This window comes from Meleagris gallopavo, chromosome 12 (assembly GCF_905368555.1).
Source record: "Meleagris gallopavo chromosome 12, MGAL_WU_HG_1.1, whole genome shotgun sequence".
Taxonomy (NCBI): domain Eukaryota; kingdom Metazoa; phylum Chordata; class Aves; order Galliformes; family Phasianidae; genus Meleagris; species Meleagris gallopavo.
This window is the reverse complement of record NC_139415.1, coordinates 19,753,042-19,775,441: the sequence shown is the minus strand read 5'-3', so window position 1 is coordinate 19,775,441 and position 22,400 is coordinate 19,753,042. Positions and strand designations below refer to the sequence as shown.

Here is a 22,400-nt window from a genome sequence, read left to right as displayed (position 1 = left end):
TTGGAGACAAGAAAAGAAAGAAGCCAGGCATATTTTTTTTTCTACAGGATAACAAGTTCTGAGGTCAGAAGAATAAACTGGAAGAAACACACTGCTTTTTTAGAGCACCAACTTCCAAATGGCCATTAATTATTCGTTTGGTAGTTTCTTCACTACACTTCAAATCATCTAAGGTAATACTACATAATTGTGAAGTAAAACAGATCACCTATTAAGGACTCAATTGAAGGAACTTCTCCAAGATCATCCAGCAATTCATGAATTGGATCATTATGCTCAGGAGCAATTGCATCTTGATGGTCTAAGAGCAGCTAAATGAACAGAAGAATAAATTGCATTGTTAATCATAAATCCTTTTCTACACACTGAAATCATATTCCTTTATGCTAGTATCTTTTAGAAAAAAAATCTTAACTTCACTGAACTCTAAAGCTGCAATATCACAGCTGAAAGTTGTACCATTAGCATATACTCAGACACTTCCAAGATAAGCCTAGAACACTAGCAACTTAAATTCTAAAAGCTTACAAGCTCTTGCTCTCTATAGTCAAATGAAATCTATCACTTTTAGATTTGGCTACTTTAGATTTCAACAGAAGCAGCATTTTCTGTGTAAGAACTACTTAAGAATGAGCAACTGTGACTGATGTATACTTACAGTGTGTGTATTGATGATTTCACCAATAGAAATATAAATAACTGGTTTAGTGAGAGTCACCAAGTCAGAATATTCATCAATATTGAATTTATCCTGCAATTCAGGAACCTCACAAGCAACCTGAAAAAAGCGTCTTAAAAAAATAAAAAAAAAAAAAAGAAAAAGAAAGAAAGAAAGAAAAAGGAGAAAAAGGTAATCAGCATACCAGAAGTTATTCTTCTTTAAACTATGGTTCCCAAGCATACTACAATTGGACAAGCTATAGCTTAATGTGGGAACGTAAGAAAAAAAACTGTTCAGAGCAGCAGCTGTGAAGCAAGATAAGTGGCATGAGAGCAAAGGACACCTTTAGAAGAAGAAAGAACATCTCACGGCTCTGACTGGCTGAGCGCCTGTGTGAACGGTTGAAGAGTGCTTTGCAGAATGCTCTGTTAACATGTATAAACAGAGTAGTGCTTAACAATAAAGCAGACTAATAGCTTTTAACAACACTGGTGTGCTGTTATGCCTCTAGTGCGTTCTGAGAGTCCAGAGACTTCCCCACAGCTTATCACATCAAAAGCAATCTAGAAGATTCAGTTATTATTACTGGCCATGTCGGCATTGGCTCATTGTAAGCATCTGCAGGACAAGTCTATGGAACGAATGACCTTGCACTCATCCTTCTGTCTTAGCTGCAATAATAATCCTCACTCCCAGACATGTCCAGTTTTCTTTCTTCCAAAAGATGAAAGATATAGATAAGCTCTTCATTCCATTGTTATCTTATTACACAAACATCTAAATTCCAGTCTGTTTTAACCCAAAGTGCCATCTAGTTTGCATACAGAGAACTAGGGTTCGTATAGGAAAGAATGCATGCCCACTCTAGTTTTCAATGGCCAGAATATCATAATAAACACATAGAAAAACAACCTTTACTCTGGAGGCTTGTATGGCAAAGCCAAGTGTTTTGACCAGCTCATTAATATACTATATATTGTTCATAAGTACATATTTTATATGTCATTATTATCAATGCTTATGGAAGCCTGAATTGCAATCTCTCATTTTCAACAGACTTCCTATTTGACAGAGATAGATAATATTTAAAATTCATCATTCCTTTTTGTTTGCAACATTATCCTCTGCCAAACTCCTCAACATAATCAGCTGAAGTCTTCTACCTGAATTTCTGGTATGACTGTGACAAGTATTCATTAATGATGCTTAGATGTGCATTGTCTCCCATGAACATCTTATTGGACGCAGCATGCTGCAGCATCTTTGCAATAGAACCAAGGTTTCTTCGCTGATCTGTGGTCAGCTGCCCTCCAGCTGAAAGATCAATTATGTCAAATGCATCCGGTGCAACAATGGCTGGATTCATGTAGCGATAATAGAGTAGGTTGCCAACAATCTAGGGAAAGTCGAGAGAAAAAACACATGAAAAAGCAAGGCATAGACCTCCACTGAGTTTTACTGAAACTGTTCTAAGAGTTCTGACAAATTACCTTCCTGTGAACTGTGAGCCCCGTTCAAGATGCAGGGTCTACTGTGCTGCCATATGCAAGCACACGCTATTCCAAAGAATCTAGTGTTAAACTAAATAGATACAAATGCACTGAATAAATATACACCCTGTCAACACAAAAGCGTAAGACTGAGCGCTACTAGTTCCAGAACAACACAACTGCAGATATTCCTATACATAAAGATTTTCAAATTTAACTTTTAATATTACCTGTCTATGTATTTTTAAGTTACCAAAGGAATACTCATACAAACAAAAAAATTACTATGAGAATTAAACATAGCTTAGTCTAACAGAAGGCAGAACAACTACAGTACAGAGAAACCTGGTACTGCAGTCTCATTAAGGGATATGAGCTAATTCTTAACAGAAGTGTGCAGAATTGACCACCATCTCCAACAAAGCAAAAATAGTGAAGCATGGCAAATCAAGGAGCTAAGTTGAATCCAGAAGAAACTCAGAAGTACAGAAGATGAGTGGTATTTTACATTTCAAAAGAAGTCCAATTTACCTAGCAAAGTGAGCAGCAATGAACTCTGAGGCACCAAAGATAAAGACATCACGTTATCCATGCACTCATACATCTACTTCTAACCTGTATTTGATATTTTGCCTGCAGTAACTCCCACAACAAAAAGGAATTTGCCCAGCACGCTGACATAGAGCAAAAGTTCCCACGCCACATATTTCAGTATTTTCTGGCGTTTCACATAAATTTGCAGAGAGCCAAGTCACAGAATCTTGGCTTCTCCTGCTTCACGTGTGATTCAAATGCACAGAAGAGACCAGAGGTGTGAAGAAATGGTGAAAACAGAAAGAAAAAGCTTAGCCATTGCTAAGCTGTCCCAGAAATTAACTGCTTTCAGAGAGGTCATGGTTTTGACAACTGTTTCATGTCAGCTCTTGCTGTACTATCCCAGATGACATCACATGATCACAACAGTCAAAACAGTTCACTACCAGTTATAAGAAATACATTTGTGAGAGAAATCATATTAATAATATTAAAACTTGCAGTAGGAAGACAAGAACAGTCCATCGTATGAGTAGTTTTAGGCCCTAATAAATCTACAGGCAGTCACTGCACACAGCTGCAGTTCTGAGTTTGGCGTGGACTGTGACATAGTTTCCACAAAGATTAATAAAAACTGCAGCTTTCCACCTAAATTTACAGATGGAAAAAATGAATTCACCTGCACAGAAAGAATCGATGCCTCAGAATGGGAAAGCACAGAACTAGAAGAGAGAAGAAAACAGCATTCAGATTGGTAATTACTTTGTAATGAAGCAGAGACAGAAAAGCTTAAAGAGACTGTGTCAAGTATTATAAAATCCAATCTTTGTATTATTAATAAGAAGAGACTCTCAGACATAAAGACCTTTAAAATAACAAAAAGCCAGGACAATTTCAATGAAAGCCACAATGCTATGCTCATTTGGAAGCATTTACTACTAAAATCCTTTTAGTTCTCCAAATGTACTGAAATGTACAATACAAATCTGCCTACACATCATGAAAAATGACACTATAGACTTTGTTGCGGCTACTATAATACCCTAGAATGTTGTAAGGGAAGAGAGAATATTAGAATTTTGCACACAGAGCTTTTAACTTGGCACTGTCTCTTTAAGAAAAGAGCAACTGACTCAGATAATACCAGCAAAACCAAGGTATACTATTCAGCAGCAAGAGTATCCCAAAGTTAAGAAACCTAGAGGACACGATGCCCAAGATATTAAAAGCAAAAGGAAAAGCAACAGGGTGACTTCTTCTGAAGACTGTATTATATCTCATTTGACATACATGTATCTAGCAATCCAAAGCACAATGCAAAGTATACTTTATACCCATAACAACAAATAACCTAAGTCTACTTATACTTCTCTGCACACGTACACCCAAAGAACGCTAAGATGCATTTACTACAGTCAACGTGGCTGACAATTATTCACAGAGCTGTTCAGCTCCTTACCTTCAGAAGCTCATCCTCGCCAGCATCAGGAAACTTGTCATGCATGGAGTCTTTCAGTACCTTGGCGATGAAACGCATTCCGTAACTTTGAAGGAAATAAAAGACAAGTGAGACTTCCTCTAGGATGAACCCATTACTAACTTCTACAGAATAATGCAGTGACACACCAGACTTACGGGATTTTGTCAACTGAACCAACGATGGCAGACAGGAACTTGTCTGTCACTGTCTTCATATTTCTGATTGAGGCATCCAGGCGCGTCCTCACCTCATCATGATTAAGAGCTTGTTCAGGTGTAACATCATACGGCAATTTGCTATTTGAAAAAAGTCAAACGTGAAGGTGAGTACTCCTTAGTCTAAGATACTTTTGTCAGTGCCAGGCAGAATTTTTAGCTTGACACAGAGACAAGCCCACGTTGACCTGGCTGCAAAGAGTTGCACGTTAACTTTAATCAGAATTCTAGCACTGAAAGAGTAAAGGACTTCTCATGTCCTCTGCTGTCCCTGCAACAGTCACTGTGAGAAATGGCCCGGCTAACTCAAAACTGTATCTTTTTGTACCACATGCAGGCACGCTCTCTAGAGTAAAAAAGTGTCATCTATGATAGGCAGTAGTATCTCAGGTTGCGTATAAGTCAATGAAAACATAAGCTGCACATTTCAATGTTAAGATAGTAACTCATGCAGTGTGCTGCGTTGTGAGAGTCGTCTTTTACTTCATAGAATTTTTTTCCCCACTTCCTTTGAAGTATGTTAAAAACAAAACAGAAATAACCAACAACACAATCCTCAAAATCTGGTGAACATCAAGCACTGGAAGAAACATAGGATGAAGCACACAGAACTCCTACTGGGGACAGATGGGGAGCCGATCAAGAGTTTATAGATGCAGATTAAAGGGAGGACAGGGACAGATGATGGGGGAACCTACAAGCCAACCAACCAGTATGACCAAGTGGATGAAACCTTCTAATGGGCAGACAGGAACAGCTGCATATTCACAAAATCATAGAATGGCCTGGGTTGCAAAGGCCCACAGTGCTCATCCAGTTCCAACCCCCTGCTATATGCAGGGTCACCAACCAGCAGACCAGGCTGCCCAGAGCCACATCCAGCCTGGCCTTGAATGCCTGCAGGGATGGGGCATCCACAACCTCCTTGGGCAACCTGTTCCAGTGCAAGTCCTTCAGAGATTTGCTTGGTAAAGTAATGCAGGATAAAGCCTTGGAAGGAATAAGAGCCCCAGAACACTTGTTGATATTCAAGGACCATCTCCTACGAACGCAGTAGCAATGCATACCAACGAAGAGGAAGTCAGGCAAAAAAGCAAGGAGGCCTGCAAGCCTCCTGGACAAACTCAAACACAACAAAAAAGACTACAGACAAAAGAACAGCAAGCCTGGGAGTAATACAGAGAAAGCATCTGAGAAGCCAGGGATAGATTACGAAAGGCAAAGCCCTGATCTAGTTGAATCTGGACAGGGATATTACGGGCAATAAGAAAATCTTCTCTAAGTTAACACCAGTGATAAAAGGAAAACCAGGGAAAACATGAGCCCTTTCTAGAAGAAAAATGGAAGACTTGGTTACTCGGATTAAAGAGAGGGTTGAAGTATTAAGGTTAGAAGATATTAGGACCAAAAAAACTGCAAAGTTACGCTTATTCTCCAGGTTTTGTTCTCTTGCAAATAAAACCTATGTCCTAACTACACACAAAATGGAAAAAGACTGAACAAAGTTTGACATGGAACTGATCCATGGGTACTTTCTTTCCACATGATATCTGCTAGCTTAGAAGACAAATCAATAATTATCTATATCTACGAGTTAACACAGAAGAAATGTTTTTTGGATTTTTCTTTGGCCTCTCTCTTAATGAGATTCACTTCTAATAGTCTCAACACCCCTGTCGCAAGATGATCTTTATACCTTTCAGAAAAAAGCCATCTCAAGGTGATGGAAAAAAACTGGTATCAATTAGACAGATGCATGCAATGAATCCAGGGGTGGTTTGGAATGATAAACAGAGCAATGCAAAGCAGCTGAGCAACTTTTAGAAAAAAACAGTAGTAACAGCTTCCATACCTGGCCTCACCAGTCTGAGACTCCATCTGGTTAACCCAGGACTTGTAAATATCCACTGGATCAGTTTTGATGTTGAGCGATTTGTCATCAATTATTTCCTTCACAACTGGTGCCAAGATCTGCCTGAGTGCGTTCTGACCACGGGCGCCACGGTTGAAACTTACAACCATTTTAATGACAGTAGGATTCCCAGTCACAATTTCGTGGATTTGGTCTACTTTTGATCTGAAGGAAGAATCAATATTAAGTATGAGGTATGCTTAAGTCAGAATCATAGAATCACAAGGTTGCTTCTCAGCGTCACTCTTGGGGAACAGATAATGGATTGGTAATAAAATCTCAGTACAGCAGTAACATACAACACTATAGGAGAATACAGGAGGCAAGGAGCACTACGGCCTCCACTTGGGAAATCCAGCACAATTTGCCTGTAGACACCTCCATAACAGTGAATGTAGATCCAGCTGTACATTCTGTTCAAGAGTGCAACTCAAAAATACAAAAGAAACAAAGGGAGTTCTACATAGGCAGAAGAACTATTTTCTTTCAGTATTTAAAATAAGCAAGTAAGCAATCAACAACAGAAGCCAGATATAGTATACAGCTATGGGAAATCCAGCAGCAGAGAATAAAGCATATACATGCATTTTCCTTAACTACTATTCCAAGAAAAAATAAGTAAACAAATCTTTTAGACATTATCTGTTTGAGGGCACATACCATCCTCATACTTAAAAGCATAAAAAAATGCATGATTGCCTCCAACATCATATGTATTTGGTCTTCTTAGCAAGTTGTGCAGCTCTGCATCATCCAGAACTGAAGTCATAAACACCAAACTCCTAAGGGCCAATCAACTAAATTATGCCTACAGACAGCCAGAATCCTTAAGTCTAACAGCCAGTAAAAAAGTCAAACCATACAGTAGCTGATTTTCAGCCTCCTCATCAGTTTTTGAAAATACAGTGCCCTTCGCGTTAGCTTCATCTCTGGCCTGTAAAGCCCAAGTTCACAGTCTGCTCGAAGTCCTTGTTACTAGACAGCAGAGAATTTAGATTGGACTGAATTTTAGGAAAGCATTGCATTAGATAAAAAATAATGCCTCCCCGAGCAACAAAGCATGGGCTAAAGAAAAATGGCTTAAATCCTAAAGAACAAAGGTAATTCCTCTATTCCAGGTTACAGAAAGGACTAACGTGAAACAGCATGAGCAGAATGCAGAGACAGTTTAGCATTATCTGCAAATTAGCATGGGACATCACACGAGAACAGCTTCAATTTGAGCAGTGGTCCAAACTGAGGCAACAGCAAGGCTGTGTCCTATGCTACAACGTACTTGATCTCTTCCTGCAATGCTGTTTGGAAAAGCCGCAACAACAGATATTCCTCTCTTTGATTGGACGCATAGTTATACAGCGTGAAGATGACTGAGTCCATGAACTTTGTGGATTTGTTTTGAGGCATCTGAAAAATCAGCTTGGCCAAGTATGTTGGATTAGTCTAAAATAAGAAGAAAAATTACTTAGTGCATGTGTCTGCAAAAGCCAGCGCCACAAAGAAAGACAGTGCCTCAACACTGCAATGCATAAGTACAGACTGTTCCAGTACATGTAAGCATCTATGGTAAGAGTGAATGAAAAGCTGCATACCTGAAGTAAGTAGAAAAGATGCTGATAGGCTTCCAGCTTTTCCCTCTTCTCTTTGCTCAAAGCTTTCAAACCTCCCTTTTGCTTGTTCAGCATCATCATGTCAGAGAGCTGTTCCTTGTTCTTCTTGGTAAGCTTTTTGCTATGAGAAACAACATCCTGCAAAGAACAGAGAGGGACAGATTCCACATTTAAATAACATGCAATATTGGAAAAAGCTGCACATGATACCACTGTCTTATATGTGGGTAAGGCAGTCAAGGTACATCAGGAGATAATGAAGTGAAACATTATCTGTTATAGCAGTGATTTCTGTTTTGTCCCCAAATTCTTGAATTTGTTGAGAACATAAAGGATTAATTGCTTTGAGCAGGGATTACTATAAGAGCTGGTAGCGTCCTGAAGATGCTTGAAAATGCCTTTCTTTCTAAACTGTGCTTAAAGCCCTAACCTCTGTTTTCTATTTTGCTGACTCACTGCCTCCGCACACTCTGATAACGACGATATTTCTTGCTGCCAGCATCAGCCCAAGAGTTGGAGCCTCCTTTGGAACTGAACTTTACTGCCATGGTTCAGATTTTATACAAGGTCAAGCCTAGCACCACGCTATTCAGGACCAAAGGAAAAGGTGACCAGAACTTCAGCCTGTATAAAAAGAAAGGCACCGCTGTATCAGCAATGTTGTTGTTCTTTTGTGAAATCAATCATCAGCAAAGTGACAGAGGGGGCTTCCATCAGCCAACAAACACCAAGCGGCCTGAGTATATTTCCTGCTCTGAAATCACCTCCCCCCTCTGATATAGCATGCAAAATGTGAGAAATTAAGGTGTGCAAGTTCGTGACTAATGTAACCACAAGTGAACAGCCAAACAGTTCTCAAAGCCTTCAAGCATACAATCTACTGCTTTCCCTTGGTCTGGAGTGGGTTCTTTTCTGCTGTTTTGTTTTTAAAACGCTTTAAGTCTTGATGTTTCTTCTGCAGTCATCTTTCTAGGGATACATAATAATAAGTGGAACAGTTAAGAACTTACTGGGAGGAAAACCTGTAAGTCCGGGGGAAGTATTTTCCACTGAATCTGAGTAACTGAGATCCAGGGTCAGGAGCTCCTCATGCTAACTACCATTGGCCTCAATTCACTCTGTTAGTCTCCCAGCAGTACATTTCCTACCTGCAGTGTAATTTTATTTTTCACTAGCAGTCCAATCTTGATGTCCATGAGATTGAGGTCATTTTCAAGCTGTTGATTAGATCGGATCAAGGTTACAACTTCCTCACGCAGTTTCATTAGCTCAAGCTCCTCCTGAAAATCTTGGTCACTCTGATCGAGCAAGTGAACAAATTTCCGAACCACAGCCATAGGTGGGTTTTCAGCATTAACTAAAAATAAGTGATAAAACATTAGAGGACAGGAAACAAATTAATGCGTGTGTTATCTCTGTGTAGACAGCATGTCAAGCAGCAGCCAGTCCAGGATAAAATTAACACCAATGTGCCTGAATAACTTCTGTCATGATTTATTCCATACAAGAAGTTCCGGATACTGTCAGAAGTCAACACTATAGAATGAAGTATCAGCTTAGGGGAATCCACCTTGCTGAACTTCCCCCAAAACCTGCACTCCTATTTCTCAGCAGCAAAAGTACTACTGTGAAAAAAGTTTTCACAGAATGTCAGGAATTGTAAGGGACCTCAAAAGATCACCTAGTCCAATCCCCCTGCCGGAGCAGGAACACCTAGATTAGGTCACACAGGAACATGTCCAGGTAGACGCTGAATGTCTCCAGAGGAGGAGATCCCACAGCCTCTTTGTGCAGCTCATTCTAGTGTTCTGTTACCCTTGCTGTGAAGAAATTTTTGCTCTTATTTATGTGGGACTCCCATGTTCCAGCTTGCACACATTGCCCCTTGTCCTATCACTGGATGTCACTAAGAAGAGCTTGCCTTCATCCTCCTGACACTCACCCTTTACATATTTATAAACATTAGTGAGGTCACCCCTCAGTCTCCTCCAAGCTAAAGAGACCCAGCTTCCTCAGCCTTTTCTCATGAGGGAGGTGCTCCACTCATCAGGGCAGAGTAGAGGAGAAAGAGAACCTCTCGACCTACTACCCATACTCCTTCTCATACACTCCAGGATGCCTTCTTGGCCAAGAGAGCACAGTGCTGGCTCATGGTCCTCCTAATGTCCACCAGGATCCCCCTGATCCCTTTCTCCTATGCTGTTCTCCAATAGGTTAGTCCCCAACCTATACTGGTATCCAGGGTTGCTCGTGCCCAGATGCAAGACTCTAATACTGCCCTTGTTCTTTTTCATTCAGTTTCTCCCCACTCAACTCTCCAGCCTGTCTAGATCTCGCTGAAAGGTAGCACAGCCTTTTGTTGTGTCAGCCACTCTTCTCAGTTGTGTCATCAGCAAACTTGCTGACAGTGCATTCCATTCCCTCAGCCAGAGGGAATTTTTCCTTCAGCCATTCATCTACCTGCTCTTTGCACCACTTCACCCCAACTGATCTTCATAACTCTCTTGATGTTGCAGATCTCACTAACAGTATTCTCTTGCAAAGAGAGATTCAAAGCATATTAGTTTTATTCCTTTGGCCATACTTACTGAGGGTTTTGTAATCTTCTCGTGCTTTGTTTGCTCGGATAAAAGCTTGAATTTTTATAACGTCATTTATCTAGAATTGAAAAAAAAAAAAACCCAGCCACTTAAACTTGTTAGGGAAAGAGTAAAAAAAAAAAGTCAGATACTGAATTCGTTTAACAATCTCTTACGTGGTCTCTGAAATATTGCAGACGATCTCTGTAACGCCTTCTGGCTTGATACATCCTGGTCATTGACTGAATCTAAAGGAAAGAATCACAAAGCAGGTCAGATAAGAGACTTTTCCACAGATATTGCTACCAAAAATGCTAACACAAAAAAAAAAAAAAATTCAGAGAGCCTTTGCTACCTTCACTACTTGGTCCTTGTGTGCTCGTAAGTAATCCAAACGGATTTGATATGCCTTCCTCTGTTTATAGCCACGCCACTGGGACTGAAAACACACACAAGAAAAAGGGGCACTTAATTTTCAAATTGAAGAGCAGTAATTACTATTCTATGCTTCTTTCTGCTGCTCAGTTTCCAATTCCCTTTGGCTGAATAAAATGTAACAGACACGCTCATCTTACAAGATATATGCAGTAAGAGATACGCAGTGAAGCCTTAACTATTTCTTCCACCACCAGCTGTCATTGTCAGGGACTTACAAGAACCCCCCGCGAAGAGCATGGGCCTTCAGAAACATAGCTAGAGAACAAATGTTTAACTAAACAACCAAATTCACTATCCATTTCACAATTCTCAATTCCATCTTCAATTCTACAAATTCACAGACAAATACGAAGAGGAAGTAATTTATATATAGTGATTCTCAGGGAGAAGAAAATGCCTTTCAATAATTTGCAAAATGAAGAGAGGATGATTGTGTGTGGCAACTGTTTGAGTTGAACAAAACGAGTCAGTAAGCGTGCATATAGAGAGCAACTGACAAGTACAAGTTTCAAACAGAATTAAGTGATTTTATACCTGGATGCAAGTGATGGCTGGAACTTGTTTCTTCAAAAAGCTCATTCTGGAGTTGAACTCCTGACGAACAAGATAGCCTCGACAACAAGCCTGAAGCTTCACAATCAGGTTCTCATTGGCCAGCCACAACTGCTCTCGGTTGTATGCTGCCGTGACTCCAGATATAGTGCTCTAGATTAGTGTTATGGTAGGAAGAAGAGCCAGGAAGAGAAAATGGAGATGCAAAAATGAGATGTTACACAGCGGCTTCTGTATTATGCTCAAGAGAAACTCACAAGTTGCTTTTCGGTAAACAGCAACACCACAGTCTTGTTCTGGTGATAAAGGTGTACACATTTTCCACAATAGGACAAAGAGGTGTTGATGTGCAAAGGTAGACAATGAACAGTGAAATAAGCTACAAAGCTTGTTAACATTAAGAAGTAGTGTTTCACCACAGTAGTAAAGTTGCAATAAGGCCTGAAATAGTGGCAACTTCAACTTAAGAGAAAAAGAGCTTGTATTTTACCTGTATCTCCTCCCGTGACAGCTGCGTGTCATTTTGCACAAATTCAGTTGGTTCATCCCATCCTCCCTCTTTAGTCCTCAGGTTATGATAATAATGATAGCCTCCTCTCACCCAGTGTTTCACCCATTCACTGCCATTGCCTCCTGAAAGCAGAAATGGCGGTATGTTGAAAGCAAATGTGTCTATCTTCCTCACATACAAATACAAGAAGGAAATGCATGCAGAGGCTCCTTCCTCCAAGCAATAGAAGAAATGCCTGAAACTCCAATGAATCATTGCAAGAACTACCTAAGCACAATATATTCTACAAGTGGGGAATATTTCACTGTTAACTTTTTAATTTCCCCCCTACCTTTTTTTTTTTTTTCTCCCCTTTCCTTTAATAAAGACTTCAGCTTACAAGGCAGCCTCAGTTCCCTATAACATGAGATTCTAACAACCTATCCATAACGCAAGACTTCTCCTCACAGGCTTTTTCCCCGTTTCCATTCTACAGGCAATAATCTTGAATTTTACTGCACTAACAGTTAGCTATTCGGGGTTCACCTGTTGCCATTTTTCTCCTTTTGACTTCTGCCAACTCTCGCTGGTACGTCTCTGCACATTCTGGAGTGACTCCGTACAGCCCCACATCTGGTGAGCGCAAGGCACTCAGGGTACGGCTGGTATCTCCGTGATCTACTGCTTCGTTAATGGCCAGAATTCCTAAGGAAACTTCAACAACAGAAGGAGGCAGATTACCTGGGCAGTCAGGAGCTCAGTGACTCACAGCAAACTTAAGAGAGCACAGCAATGCGCGAGTGTACAAAATACTTTACTGTATTTATATATAAAAATACTGATTAAAAAAAGACAACTTGGTGTGCAACAATCTTTTTAGTACAGAGTGTACATCTGTATATGGTACAGTGTCTGACAGCACATAATTTTTGCGCTCTTAGTCCTACTATGGTGCTGATTTATTGACAGTTTTTCTCTACAATGTTTTATCCATTCACTCAGCTGTACTCTGACAACAGCTGTAGTTAAGGCAGTTTCTTCTTGCAGAGCCCAGTCACAACGGACAACTGACTCAAAAAGCACCTTTCCAGTGACTGCACCATTCCTAGCAAGAATAGCAACCTGAACACAGAACAATTTATCAACAGGATAAAGATGAGGAAAGAGCTAACACAGGGCTGCTCCAAGACTCTGTTGCAAACACAGTACAAAATCAACCACAGGAATCTCACTGTGCAGTAAACACGAGATACAGTCATTTTCAGCACTGAGTAAATGCCTGTTCACACACAGATAGGTAAGGGTATCTGAAGATCTTATTCAGGCTCAAAGAAACATACTTTAATCTGCTTTTGACCAAATGTTCTTTGGCATAGTCCACCTGCCAACTGCACTGATACGTATTTTTGCCTGCACTTAGTGCAAAAAAAAAAAAAAAAAAAAAAAAAGTAGTTTGAGAAATACTTCATAGAATTAAGACAACAGTACAACACAAATGAAAGCTAAGATGCAACAGAACTGGGCACATGAACATCCTCATGCTTGACTACCCAACCACAGACAGATACAATTATCTGCAAATGTCAAACGATTTGACAGAGATTCAATAGGTATCCCTGCCAATGAAGTAACATAGTCACAAGCACAACTGAAGCAATAACATATCCTTCCAAAAAGATTTAAAAAATTGAAATTTAAGGACTGTGATATTCATTGTTGAAAGAAAAAACATTTATACCTACCTGAAGCAAACATTTGTACTTTAATTTCCTTTGCATGTTTACATTTCTTGCTCATATTCTTTCATTTGGTGATGACTATTTGGTTGATAATGGTAATGAATCACAGTATTTGCCACAATACTTACATCTCTGTGACTCTTCAGTGTCCTTGTTAGCCCTCTGAATCCCATCCTGAATTTCATCGAGCCAAAGCACAGCTGTTTCATCTTGAGTGTCCTGAAGAGAATATGATGAGGAAAGTATTCACAGCATGAGGAAAAGAGTGTCACTGGTTGAGCAAAATAAAACCACCAGTTCTGAGCAATTGCAGTTTCAAGGGATACAGGAAGCATTTCAGTATCTTTCTAATCAATTTCAGCACAAGGCCATAATGTACATTTGTTACTAGCAGAAGCAACTACAGCATTACCACGCCAAAACTCTTTTCAGGAAAAGGAACTCTCCCACCAAGAAATTTGATCAATGGTATCAAACAAACATCAAGACATCCCAACACCAAGAAATCTGTACTGGTTAGTCCTAAAGCTGTATTTGCAAATAGGATGTGCCTTTCCAAGGAACACAAAAAAAAAAAAAAAGAAGTCACAGAACAATTTAAGATGGAAAGGGACCTCTGAGCTCATGTGGTACCCCTTGATCAAGCAGGGACACACAGAGCACGTTATCCAGGATGGACCATATCCAGATGGCTTTTGACCAATTCCAAAGAAAAGACTCCAGTATCTCTTTGGTCAACTTCTGCTACTGCTCAGTCACCTCCACTGTAAAGTGCTACCTGAAGTTTAAATGGAACCTCCTGAACTCCAGTTTGTACTCAATGCCTCTTGTCCTCAACTGCATCCTCGCTTCCAGGTTTTCATATACAAAGAAGAGATTCCCTCCCTGCCCTCTCCTCTCTAGACTAAAGACTCTCATCACCCTCAGCTTTCCTCTCTGGAGAGGTGTTCCGGTCCCTCAGGCACCTCAGAGGCCCTATGCTGGCCTATCTCCAGTACATTCATGCCTCCTGTTGGGGGGCAGGGTAGAACTGGACACAGTCCAGGTGCAGCCTCACCAATGCCAAGTGGAATGATCACCTCTCTACTGAAGCCTTCTAGGCAGCAGTAGCACACTGCTGACTCACATTCACTTTGGTGTCTGCCTACCAGCACTCCTAGGTCTTTTTCTGAAAAGCTTTTTTCCACTTATGTGGACACAAACATAGACTAACAATAGTCCTTTCACAGTACAAGGCTGCAAAGAGTTCTTAAGGGAAACTTATTAAGTGGAAATGCACATGCATGAGCAGCAACTAAAAATTGATGGGTAACTAACACTACACCAGGCTACTCTTGTCTCTGTCCACAAAAGTTTGCAGATTTCTGTACCAGCAAATCAAAAAGCACTGTATATACTGGGGGTAAATATGAATATACAACAGTATATTCATACAACAGTAAAAACATGTTTCAAGCCTCTGTTTTAACAGACCATTTGCTGTGGAGTACTGATCACACAGTACCTTATATTTTGGCTGAAGAAACCTAATTAAATAACGTTACATGCAGAAATTTTCTAAGAGGCAAGTGTTTAGCAAGCCCCAAAACACACATAATGAACAATAGTCCAGCAGCTGCCAAGCACAGTTCCTCCACACCCACTGTTGCTTCCTGGAGGTACGGAAAGAAACCTTAAGAAGCAGTTGCCATCCCTCTAACAACTCCTGTTGTACAAACAGGACACAGGAAACATTTACTTCTGACATGGATTAATAATCACCCTGCAGAGAGAGCCACTATATTCCAGCATTAAGAGTTCTAGGGCAGGATTGAAAATTAACATTTCCTTACATACCCTCCACATTACCCTCTGCTTTGGTTTGAAACTTACATCCCTTTAACAAATTTTATCTGAATATCCAAGGAGTCCCATGACTGCTTCAACAATGTAGAAATTCCTGTCTGGGGAAGGATGGGAGACTTAAAGGAACAAACTCTTGGATTGTTATCTCTACCAGCAGAGTCATCAATGCAAGGACTATCAAAGCTGTCTGATCTTTCCCGTGCATTCACTGCCACAGGCTTCCCAGAAAGTACATGCGGTGTAACACACTACAGGATTAACGCTTCTCTCAATGCTCATCACATGAGAAATACGCATCGTACACCAGCTCCCCTGCCTTGTGCTGAACTATAATCCCTCTCAGTCCCAAGGTACAGAAGTCACCAGCTAGTAAGCAAGTTGACTCAGGATAGCAACTGTCCTACCCACAATGCTAGTCTGTGCCACGATCTCACAATTTCTGAAATTACTGCCATGTTGCAGGGAGGAGCCCTAAATTGAACATATGCCTAAATAAGGTAATTTCATATCAACTGAAGTTACCAATCCAGCCTGGCAGAAGCTTACATGCACACTAAGAAGAATTTGTTATTTCATTCTGACTCAGTAGGAGGAAATGCTTCAGCACAAAATGGGTTCCTGAGGAACATTAACCCTTTCAGGGCCACTGAGGAAGCTGCTTAGTGATTTGCATCACCAGCGCAGTTTTCAGTCATTGCCATCGTGAAGGTTTATACTTAGTAAAAAAAACAAACAAACAAAAAAAAACAAAACAAACAAAAAAAAAAACCAAAGCAAACAAGCATACAAAAAACCACTAATGTTGAACACAGTATCATCTCAGTCTCTATGCTAAATCCGTGCCGGAATTAGAACAAGCTCCACAACTGAAAAGATACTAAAAAAAAAACAAAAACAAAAACAAAAAAAACACACTCTTATGCTTCCTTTCAGTTGCCTATCTGCTACTTCTTTGTAAGTATAAGGAAATAAAATAGCATCCCACTCATCTATAAAAAAAAAAAAAATCAGAAGCATGTACACCACCCACATAGTGTTTCATTTTCTTTCCAAAACCAGTAAGGTGAGATCATTCTTCCTCTCTCCATTTAAACCTGTACATATAAATCAGCTACGCAAAGTGGCAACTCCTTACAAGACAGTAGAAGTCCATGGCTACCACAACAGACAACAACCATGCAAAAAACACATAGCATCTGTAGTGTCCCCTAGCGAGGACACTAGTGAGATGCTAGTGAGTGACAGGCATCCACACACATTTTGCTACAAGCATATATTTTGTTTTCTATTTTCCCTCCTCCTGAACAAATTCATCACCTAACAAGTTTTTTTTTTTTTTCCCATTTCTGAAACTTTATTTTTGCTTTATGTAACTACACCTATGGATACATTTAACATATAACACTAAAAAAGTGAGACTGAAGGAGACTTGCATTTGGAAATTCAGAACTATTAGAATAAACACTGTTTTCTTACAAAAACAAATAAAACTTAACACATCTCCTTATATCTCCAAAAAGGTACGTATGCCATTCTGGACCTAAGATTAGCTAGAGCAATCCATCTCAAGCAGTTAATATCTTTAAGCCTATCTCTGTGGTTCACAAAGATTCATGAGTTATGTCTGCATATCTCTTTCCTTCATACAGAAAGACCCAAACTGGCCAGGTAAGATCAGCTGACAGCATGTAGTGTTCACCCTTTCATTTCCAGATCTGTTTCCCAGCTTTTGAGATAAGGAATGCCCTCAGTACATAGATGCAAAGGCTTTTTGAGAGGTGCTTTTAACTACACTCACCTGTGCTTTCTCTCTCTTAGCCCGAAGTAGTGTGTCTTGATAATGCTGAGCTACCTTTGGGGTTACACCCTCCAGTTTTGCTGCAGGAATCTGTAAGGCTTGCAGAGTTTTTTTGGTGTCTCCTTCATCCAGCGCCTCGTTGATAAGCCCAATTGCCAAAATCCCTAGAGAGAAAGGGATAGAAGAAGAAATACAAAGATCCAACCCTTTACTATAATCACAAAACTGTGCTTTGGAAGAAAAGTGCTATTAGTGCTAAACCAAATACCAGCTGAGAATAGCAACATTTCTAATAGTAATCATTTTCTACTAGTAGAGAAAGCAAGACAACTTCTCCATCTTAAAGAAGCCACATATTTCTGGACATGGTAATAAATAAAGCAAAAAGGAAAAAAAAAAAAAAAAAAAAATCCCTCGTGGAGACCACATGAATGGACAGAACTGAGTTCTTCAGCATGTAGCTCAAATCCACTAGAAGAGAATTACCAAAACCTGAGTGGCCAGGGCTAGTAAGTTACAAGTTTTCAAGAATAAAGCTCTTCAGACTAAGCTGAAGATTTGCACAGAACGCCATTCAAAAAGACAGTACCTTCGTATTTTAAGTATCATGATTTATTGGATGCATGTTGTATTAACTGTATTACAAAAGATGCGGGTGCTGCCAAGGACAGCAAGAACTACAGTTCAACTAAATAAAAATAGACATAAATAGATAGCTTATAGTTGCTAAATGTGAACAAAGCCTGAGTCATACATGCCAAACCTACAGCAAATTATGAAGTAATTTTGGTTGGAATTGACACCCAGAGATCATGTGATTCAATTCCTTGCTGAAAGAAGCAACAATTCAAATCAGTTTGATAGTTTAGAACAAAGATCTTTTAGAAGAAAGCGAGGAGCTCAGAGTGGATACAACTTTGGTTAACATACCCAAAGACTGCAGCTTTTTCTTCTGCACACAGTAGGAGAATCACAAAGTGGAATGTTTTATAGTAGGAACTGCTATTTGGATAGAGCAAAGATTAGGGAAAAATACACACTACGGACACCACAAGAACCAGGATTGCTGAAAAGACTGCTGTAAAAAAGCACCATTTAAGGTACCATTTAACTAACTATACTTTCTTTAATGGTAAGGTCACCTATGTATTTTACCTAGAAAAGCCAGTTGATGGCTTTTTGGATTTCAGTAAAGTTTTCAGTACTGTTTCTCACAGAATCCTGGACAAAATGTCCAGCATACGACTTGACAAAAACATAATGCAGTAGGTGAAAGTGACTGATGGGTCTGGCCCAAAGGGCTACAGTAAACAAGGTCACATCAGTCTGGCAGTCAGTCATTCCAGGGATTCCCCAAGGCTATATTTTAGGGCCAATTTTCTTTAATGTTTTCGTAAAGACTTGGATGTGGGACTAGAAGGTGTTATGAGCAAGTTTACTGACAACACTAAATTGGGAGGAGCTACTGAATCTGTTGAGGGTGAAGAGGCCTTGCATAGAGATCCTGAGAAATTAGAGAGCTGAGCAATCACCAACTGCAAGAAATTTAGCACCTGGGGAAGGGCGACCCTAGCTATACATACAGACTGAGGGTGGAGATGCTGGAGAGCAGCCACAATGAAACAGATTTGAGGTCTTGGTCGACAATAAGTTGAATATGAGTGAACAGTGCTCCCAGGAAGCCAGGAGGGCCAACAGTATTCTGGAGCGCATCAAGCACAGCACTGCTAGCAGGTCAAGACAATGGGACTGTCCCACTCTACACTGCATTGTTGCAGCCTCATCTTGAGTACTGTGTACAGTTTGGGTCACCACAGTATGAAAAGGACATACAACTACTAGAAAGTGTCCAAAGGATGGTCTAGAGGGGAAGACACACAAAGAGTGGCTGAAGTCCTCAGTCCAGAGAAGAGACTGAGTGAAAACTTCATGGTAGTTTATAGCTTCCTGACTAGGGGCAGCAGAGGGGCAGGCACTGATCGTTCCCTGGCGACCAACAACAGAACCCAAGGGAACAGCCTGCAGATGTGATAGGGGAGATTTGAGTTGGATTTCTTTTTCCAGTGGTCAGGCACTGGAACAGCCTCCCCCAGGGCAGTGGTCACAGCAATAAGCTTGCCAGAGTTCAAGAAGCATTTGGACAATGCTCTCAGACATACAGTCTGATTTTTAGGTGGTCCTGAGCAGAGCCAGAAGTTGGATGCTTGTGGGTCCCTTCCAACTTGGGACATTCCATGATTCTACGAAACTTGTTATCTACATCAATCCACAGAGGCATACTTCAAGAACATTATGAAGACACATAAAAAGCCTTCCTTTTACATATTATTCAAAGTTATAGCTGGTAGTGGACCAAGACTACCATTAGAATTCTTTCTATCCTATACTTTATTTTTTAAATGCACACAATTTCACTGTTTCTGTGAAACTGGGCCATTGGATTGTTCTCTTAACCATGGCTTTCAAGAATGTAGTGAAACATATGTCATTCTGTATTGTCTTTATTCTTCTACGTTGGTTGTCATCATCTGTAAATTATGCTTAGCAAAAAAAATAAGCTGTGTAAATTTTACATATTCGCATATCTACTTTTGTTCTCATACATATGCAATCAAACTGGCTTCCAATATACACTTCTATTTATCTTTCATGGCTGCAGCTGCATAGATTGCAGGCAGAACTCCACTGTTTTTACACAGAAACATACAGTAAGATAGGAAACAACAACTAGGTATTGTCCAATTTATGCTTTTTCTCTATTTCTTTTGACAGAAAACTTAAAATTAAAAATTTTAAACACATTGAAGTAGTAGTAATGAGCTGCACAGCACACTTAGTAAAATCCACTTAAAATGTCAGTCCATTCTTCCTCTTTCCACATTCAGTAGTGCTAGATTTTTTTTGTTCTTACTGTTCTCTATTCTACTTTATTAGTGATTTCACAGCCTAACACACATAAATACCTAATTGTAGGCTTTCTATTAAAAGATCTAACATTATTTGCTTCCATTACTGCTAGCACACCAGATCTTTCATCTTAAGTTTCCACATCACCAACAACTAGATGAAATCTGTTTAATTTGAACTGTTATGCAGTTCATTTAGAGAATCACAATCCACAAAAATCATAGGGGTTGGAAGGGATCTCTGGAGATCACGTTGACCAAACCCCTCACTATAAGCAGGCTCGCTAAAGTAGGTTGCACAGGAAAGCACCCAGGTGTGTTCGGAGTATCTTTTCACGCTGATGTCTAGGCCATAACAACATGTTTTGTCTCAGCATCACTTGCATTTCCCTCTCAGTATTATTCAGCCCTCAGAATGCGTTCATTTTTTTTTTGTCCTTAAACTGACAACTTTCCATCACCTAGGTAGACTATGGTACAGACTGCTTGCTTCCTCTTACAGTGTGTACACCTTTATACATGCTTCTCTCCCCATAAGTGCTGGGGGAAAGTAGGAAGAGAAAAACCTTTCTTACGAAAACACACACTAAGGTTGACACTACTTGATCTCATGAAGAATGAAGAAAAACAGATATAGCAACTTTTGACCTAGGAAAGGGCACAGAAGATAAGCAGTAATTATCCTTGATTAGTTAGCCAACAGGGGCAGAAAAAGACTACTCTGTGAAACAACAGTATGTTCCAGCTCCTCATGAGAAAGCATTTTTGAATTTGAAACCAAATATCAGGACAGTAGGAGGGTACATGCTGGTATGGCTTGAGAATTTCCTCAGATACTAGATAAAAAGTATCCATGCACAGAGGCACACCAGAAACTGGAACATATTTGCACTGGAACAGGTTGCCAAAGGAGATTGTGGATTCCCCTGGAGCCATTCAAGGCCAGGCTGGATGTGGCTCTGCACAGCCTGGTCTGGTGGTTGGTGACCCTGCACATAGCAGGGGGTTGGAACTAAGCGATGACTGTGGTCCTTTTCAACCCAGGCCATTTTATGACTCTATGAAACACTAGCAGGTGAAAGAATTTAAGTTTCCTACGAAAATTATGTCATTACGTCAACTTATGTCATTATAAGATTTTCTGCATTTTATGGTTGCTGGTTTGGGGTTTCTGTTGTCTCTATTGTTTTATGGATTATGGGAGTGTTACAAGAAATGAGGAGCTGGACTACATGAACTTCCAGACTTCTGCTGTGATGCCTTACAAATAAAAGGCTGCAAAACCAGGGCTTTGGTGTACGCATGCACATTGTGTGCGCTCATGTAGCTTCAATTCATCTAATCACATGACCCAAACAGGAAGCCCATGTCTATTTGGAGATCCAGGAAGCAAAGCTAGTCAAGATTTCAGGCTCTGACATTAAATTTTAACCCTCTCTAGATTATAGCCTTTTCAGGTGAACTCAGCTACACAAGAAGCAATGGCAAAAGGCAACTATCTCAGTCTATATGAACCAATCAACAAGATTTTTTTATTGGCATGCACCTAGTTTCAGCATACCTTATGATCCAGGATCAGTCCAGTACTAATCAAGCAAAACTTACTTTCATGTTCTTCATGCACAGCTAAGTTCACACGATCCACACATGACTGGATATCATTCCACGTGATAAATTCATTTTCTTCTGCATGCATTTGAGCTTTCAGCTTCATCAGATCATCAATATATCTGTCAAAGAACAAAAATCAAAACCAGCAAGTATCATGTAATGAAAAACTGGCCAGGGAACACACAAGACAGCAATGAGAACTAAACACAAAATGGAAGAACTGACATATATGAGAGAGGGAATAGGAAAAAGACATAAGACCGTAAGCAAGGTGGTCAGCTCCAGTGCAAAACAATCAAGAAAAGCACTAAAACACCAAATGATAGTTCCAGACAAAAAACACAGTGGATGAGCTGGCCTAGTGCAATTGAGAACCTAATAGTACCAGAACATAGCTTTGTTGTGAAATCTTGATAAAGGAGAGACAGTACTTAATTCAGATCAGTAAGAAATGGTAAATGCAAAGACAAGATGCAAGAACCAAGAGAGAATAAATTAATATTGTAGTAACCAGTGAAAGAACCTGAAGTGTAAGGGGAAAAA

At 40.0% G+C, this 22,400-nt stretch overlaps 1 protein-coding gene across 4 annotated transcripts in view; it reads right to left on the bottom strand.

Moving 5' to 3' along the window:
* IQGAP1 (IQ motif containing GTPase activating protein 1) overlaps positions 1–22,400 on the bottom strand; it is a 47,375-nt gene that overhangs the window by 10,875 nt on the left and 14,100 nt on the right. For all 4 annotated transcript variants that reach the window (XR_014885946.1, XM_085234095.1, XM_085234096.1 and 1 more), the window contains exons 14-31: positions 21,852–21,976; positions 17,341–17,504; positions 13,826–13,916; positions 12,505–12,672; positions 11,959–12,101; positions 11,451–11,621; positions 10,834–10,917; positions 10,655–10,726; positions 10,488–10,557; positions 9,048–9,256; positions 7,882–8,037; positions 7,569–7,732; positions 6,233–6,457; positions 4,321–4,461; positions 4,145–4,229; positions 1,825–2,057; positions 659–791; positions 209–311 (exon numbers count right to left, since the gene is read on the bottom strand). Coding sequence is in view for 3 of the 4 variants with exons in the window: in XM_085234095.1 (XP_085090221.1) it covers positions 209–311; positions 659–791; positions 1,825–2,057; positions 4,145–4,229; positions 4,321–4,461; positions 6,233–6,457; positions 7,569–7,732; positions 7,882–8,037; positions 9,048–9,256; positions 10,488–10,557; positions 10,655–10,726; positions 10,834–10,917; positions 11,451–11,621; positions 11,959–12,101; positions 12,505–12,672; positions 13,826–13,916; positions 17,341–17,504; positions 21,852–21,976 (2,537 nt within the window). In the remaining variant the exon portion in view is untranslated. The remainder of the gene's footprint in view (positions 1–208; positions 312–658; positions 792–1,824; positions 2,058–4,144; positions 4,230–4,320; positions 4,462–6,232; positions 6,458–7,568; positions 7,733–7,881; positions 8,038–9,047; positions 9,257–10,487; positions 10,558–10,654; positions 10,727–10,833; positions 10,918–11,450; positions 11,622–11,958; positions 12,102–12,504; positions 12,673–13,825; positions 13,917–17,340; positions 17,505–21,851; positions 21,977–22,400) is intronic.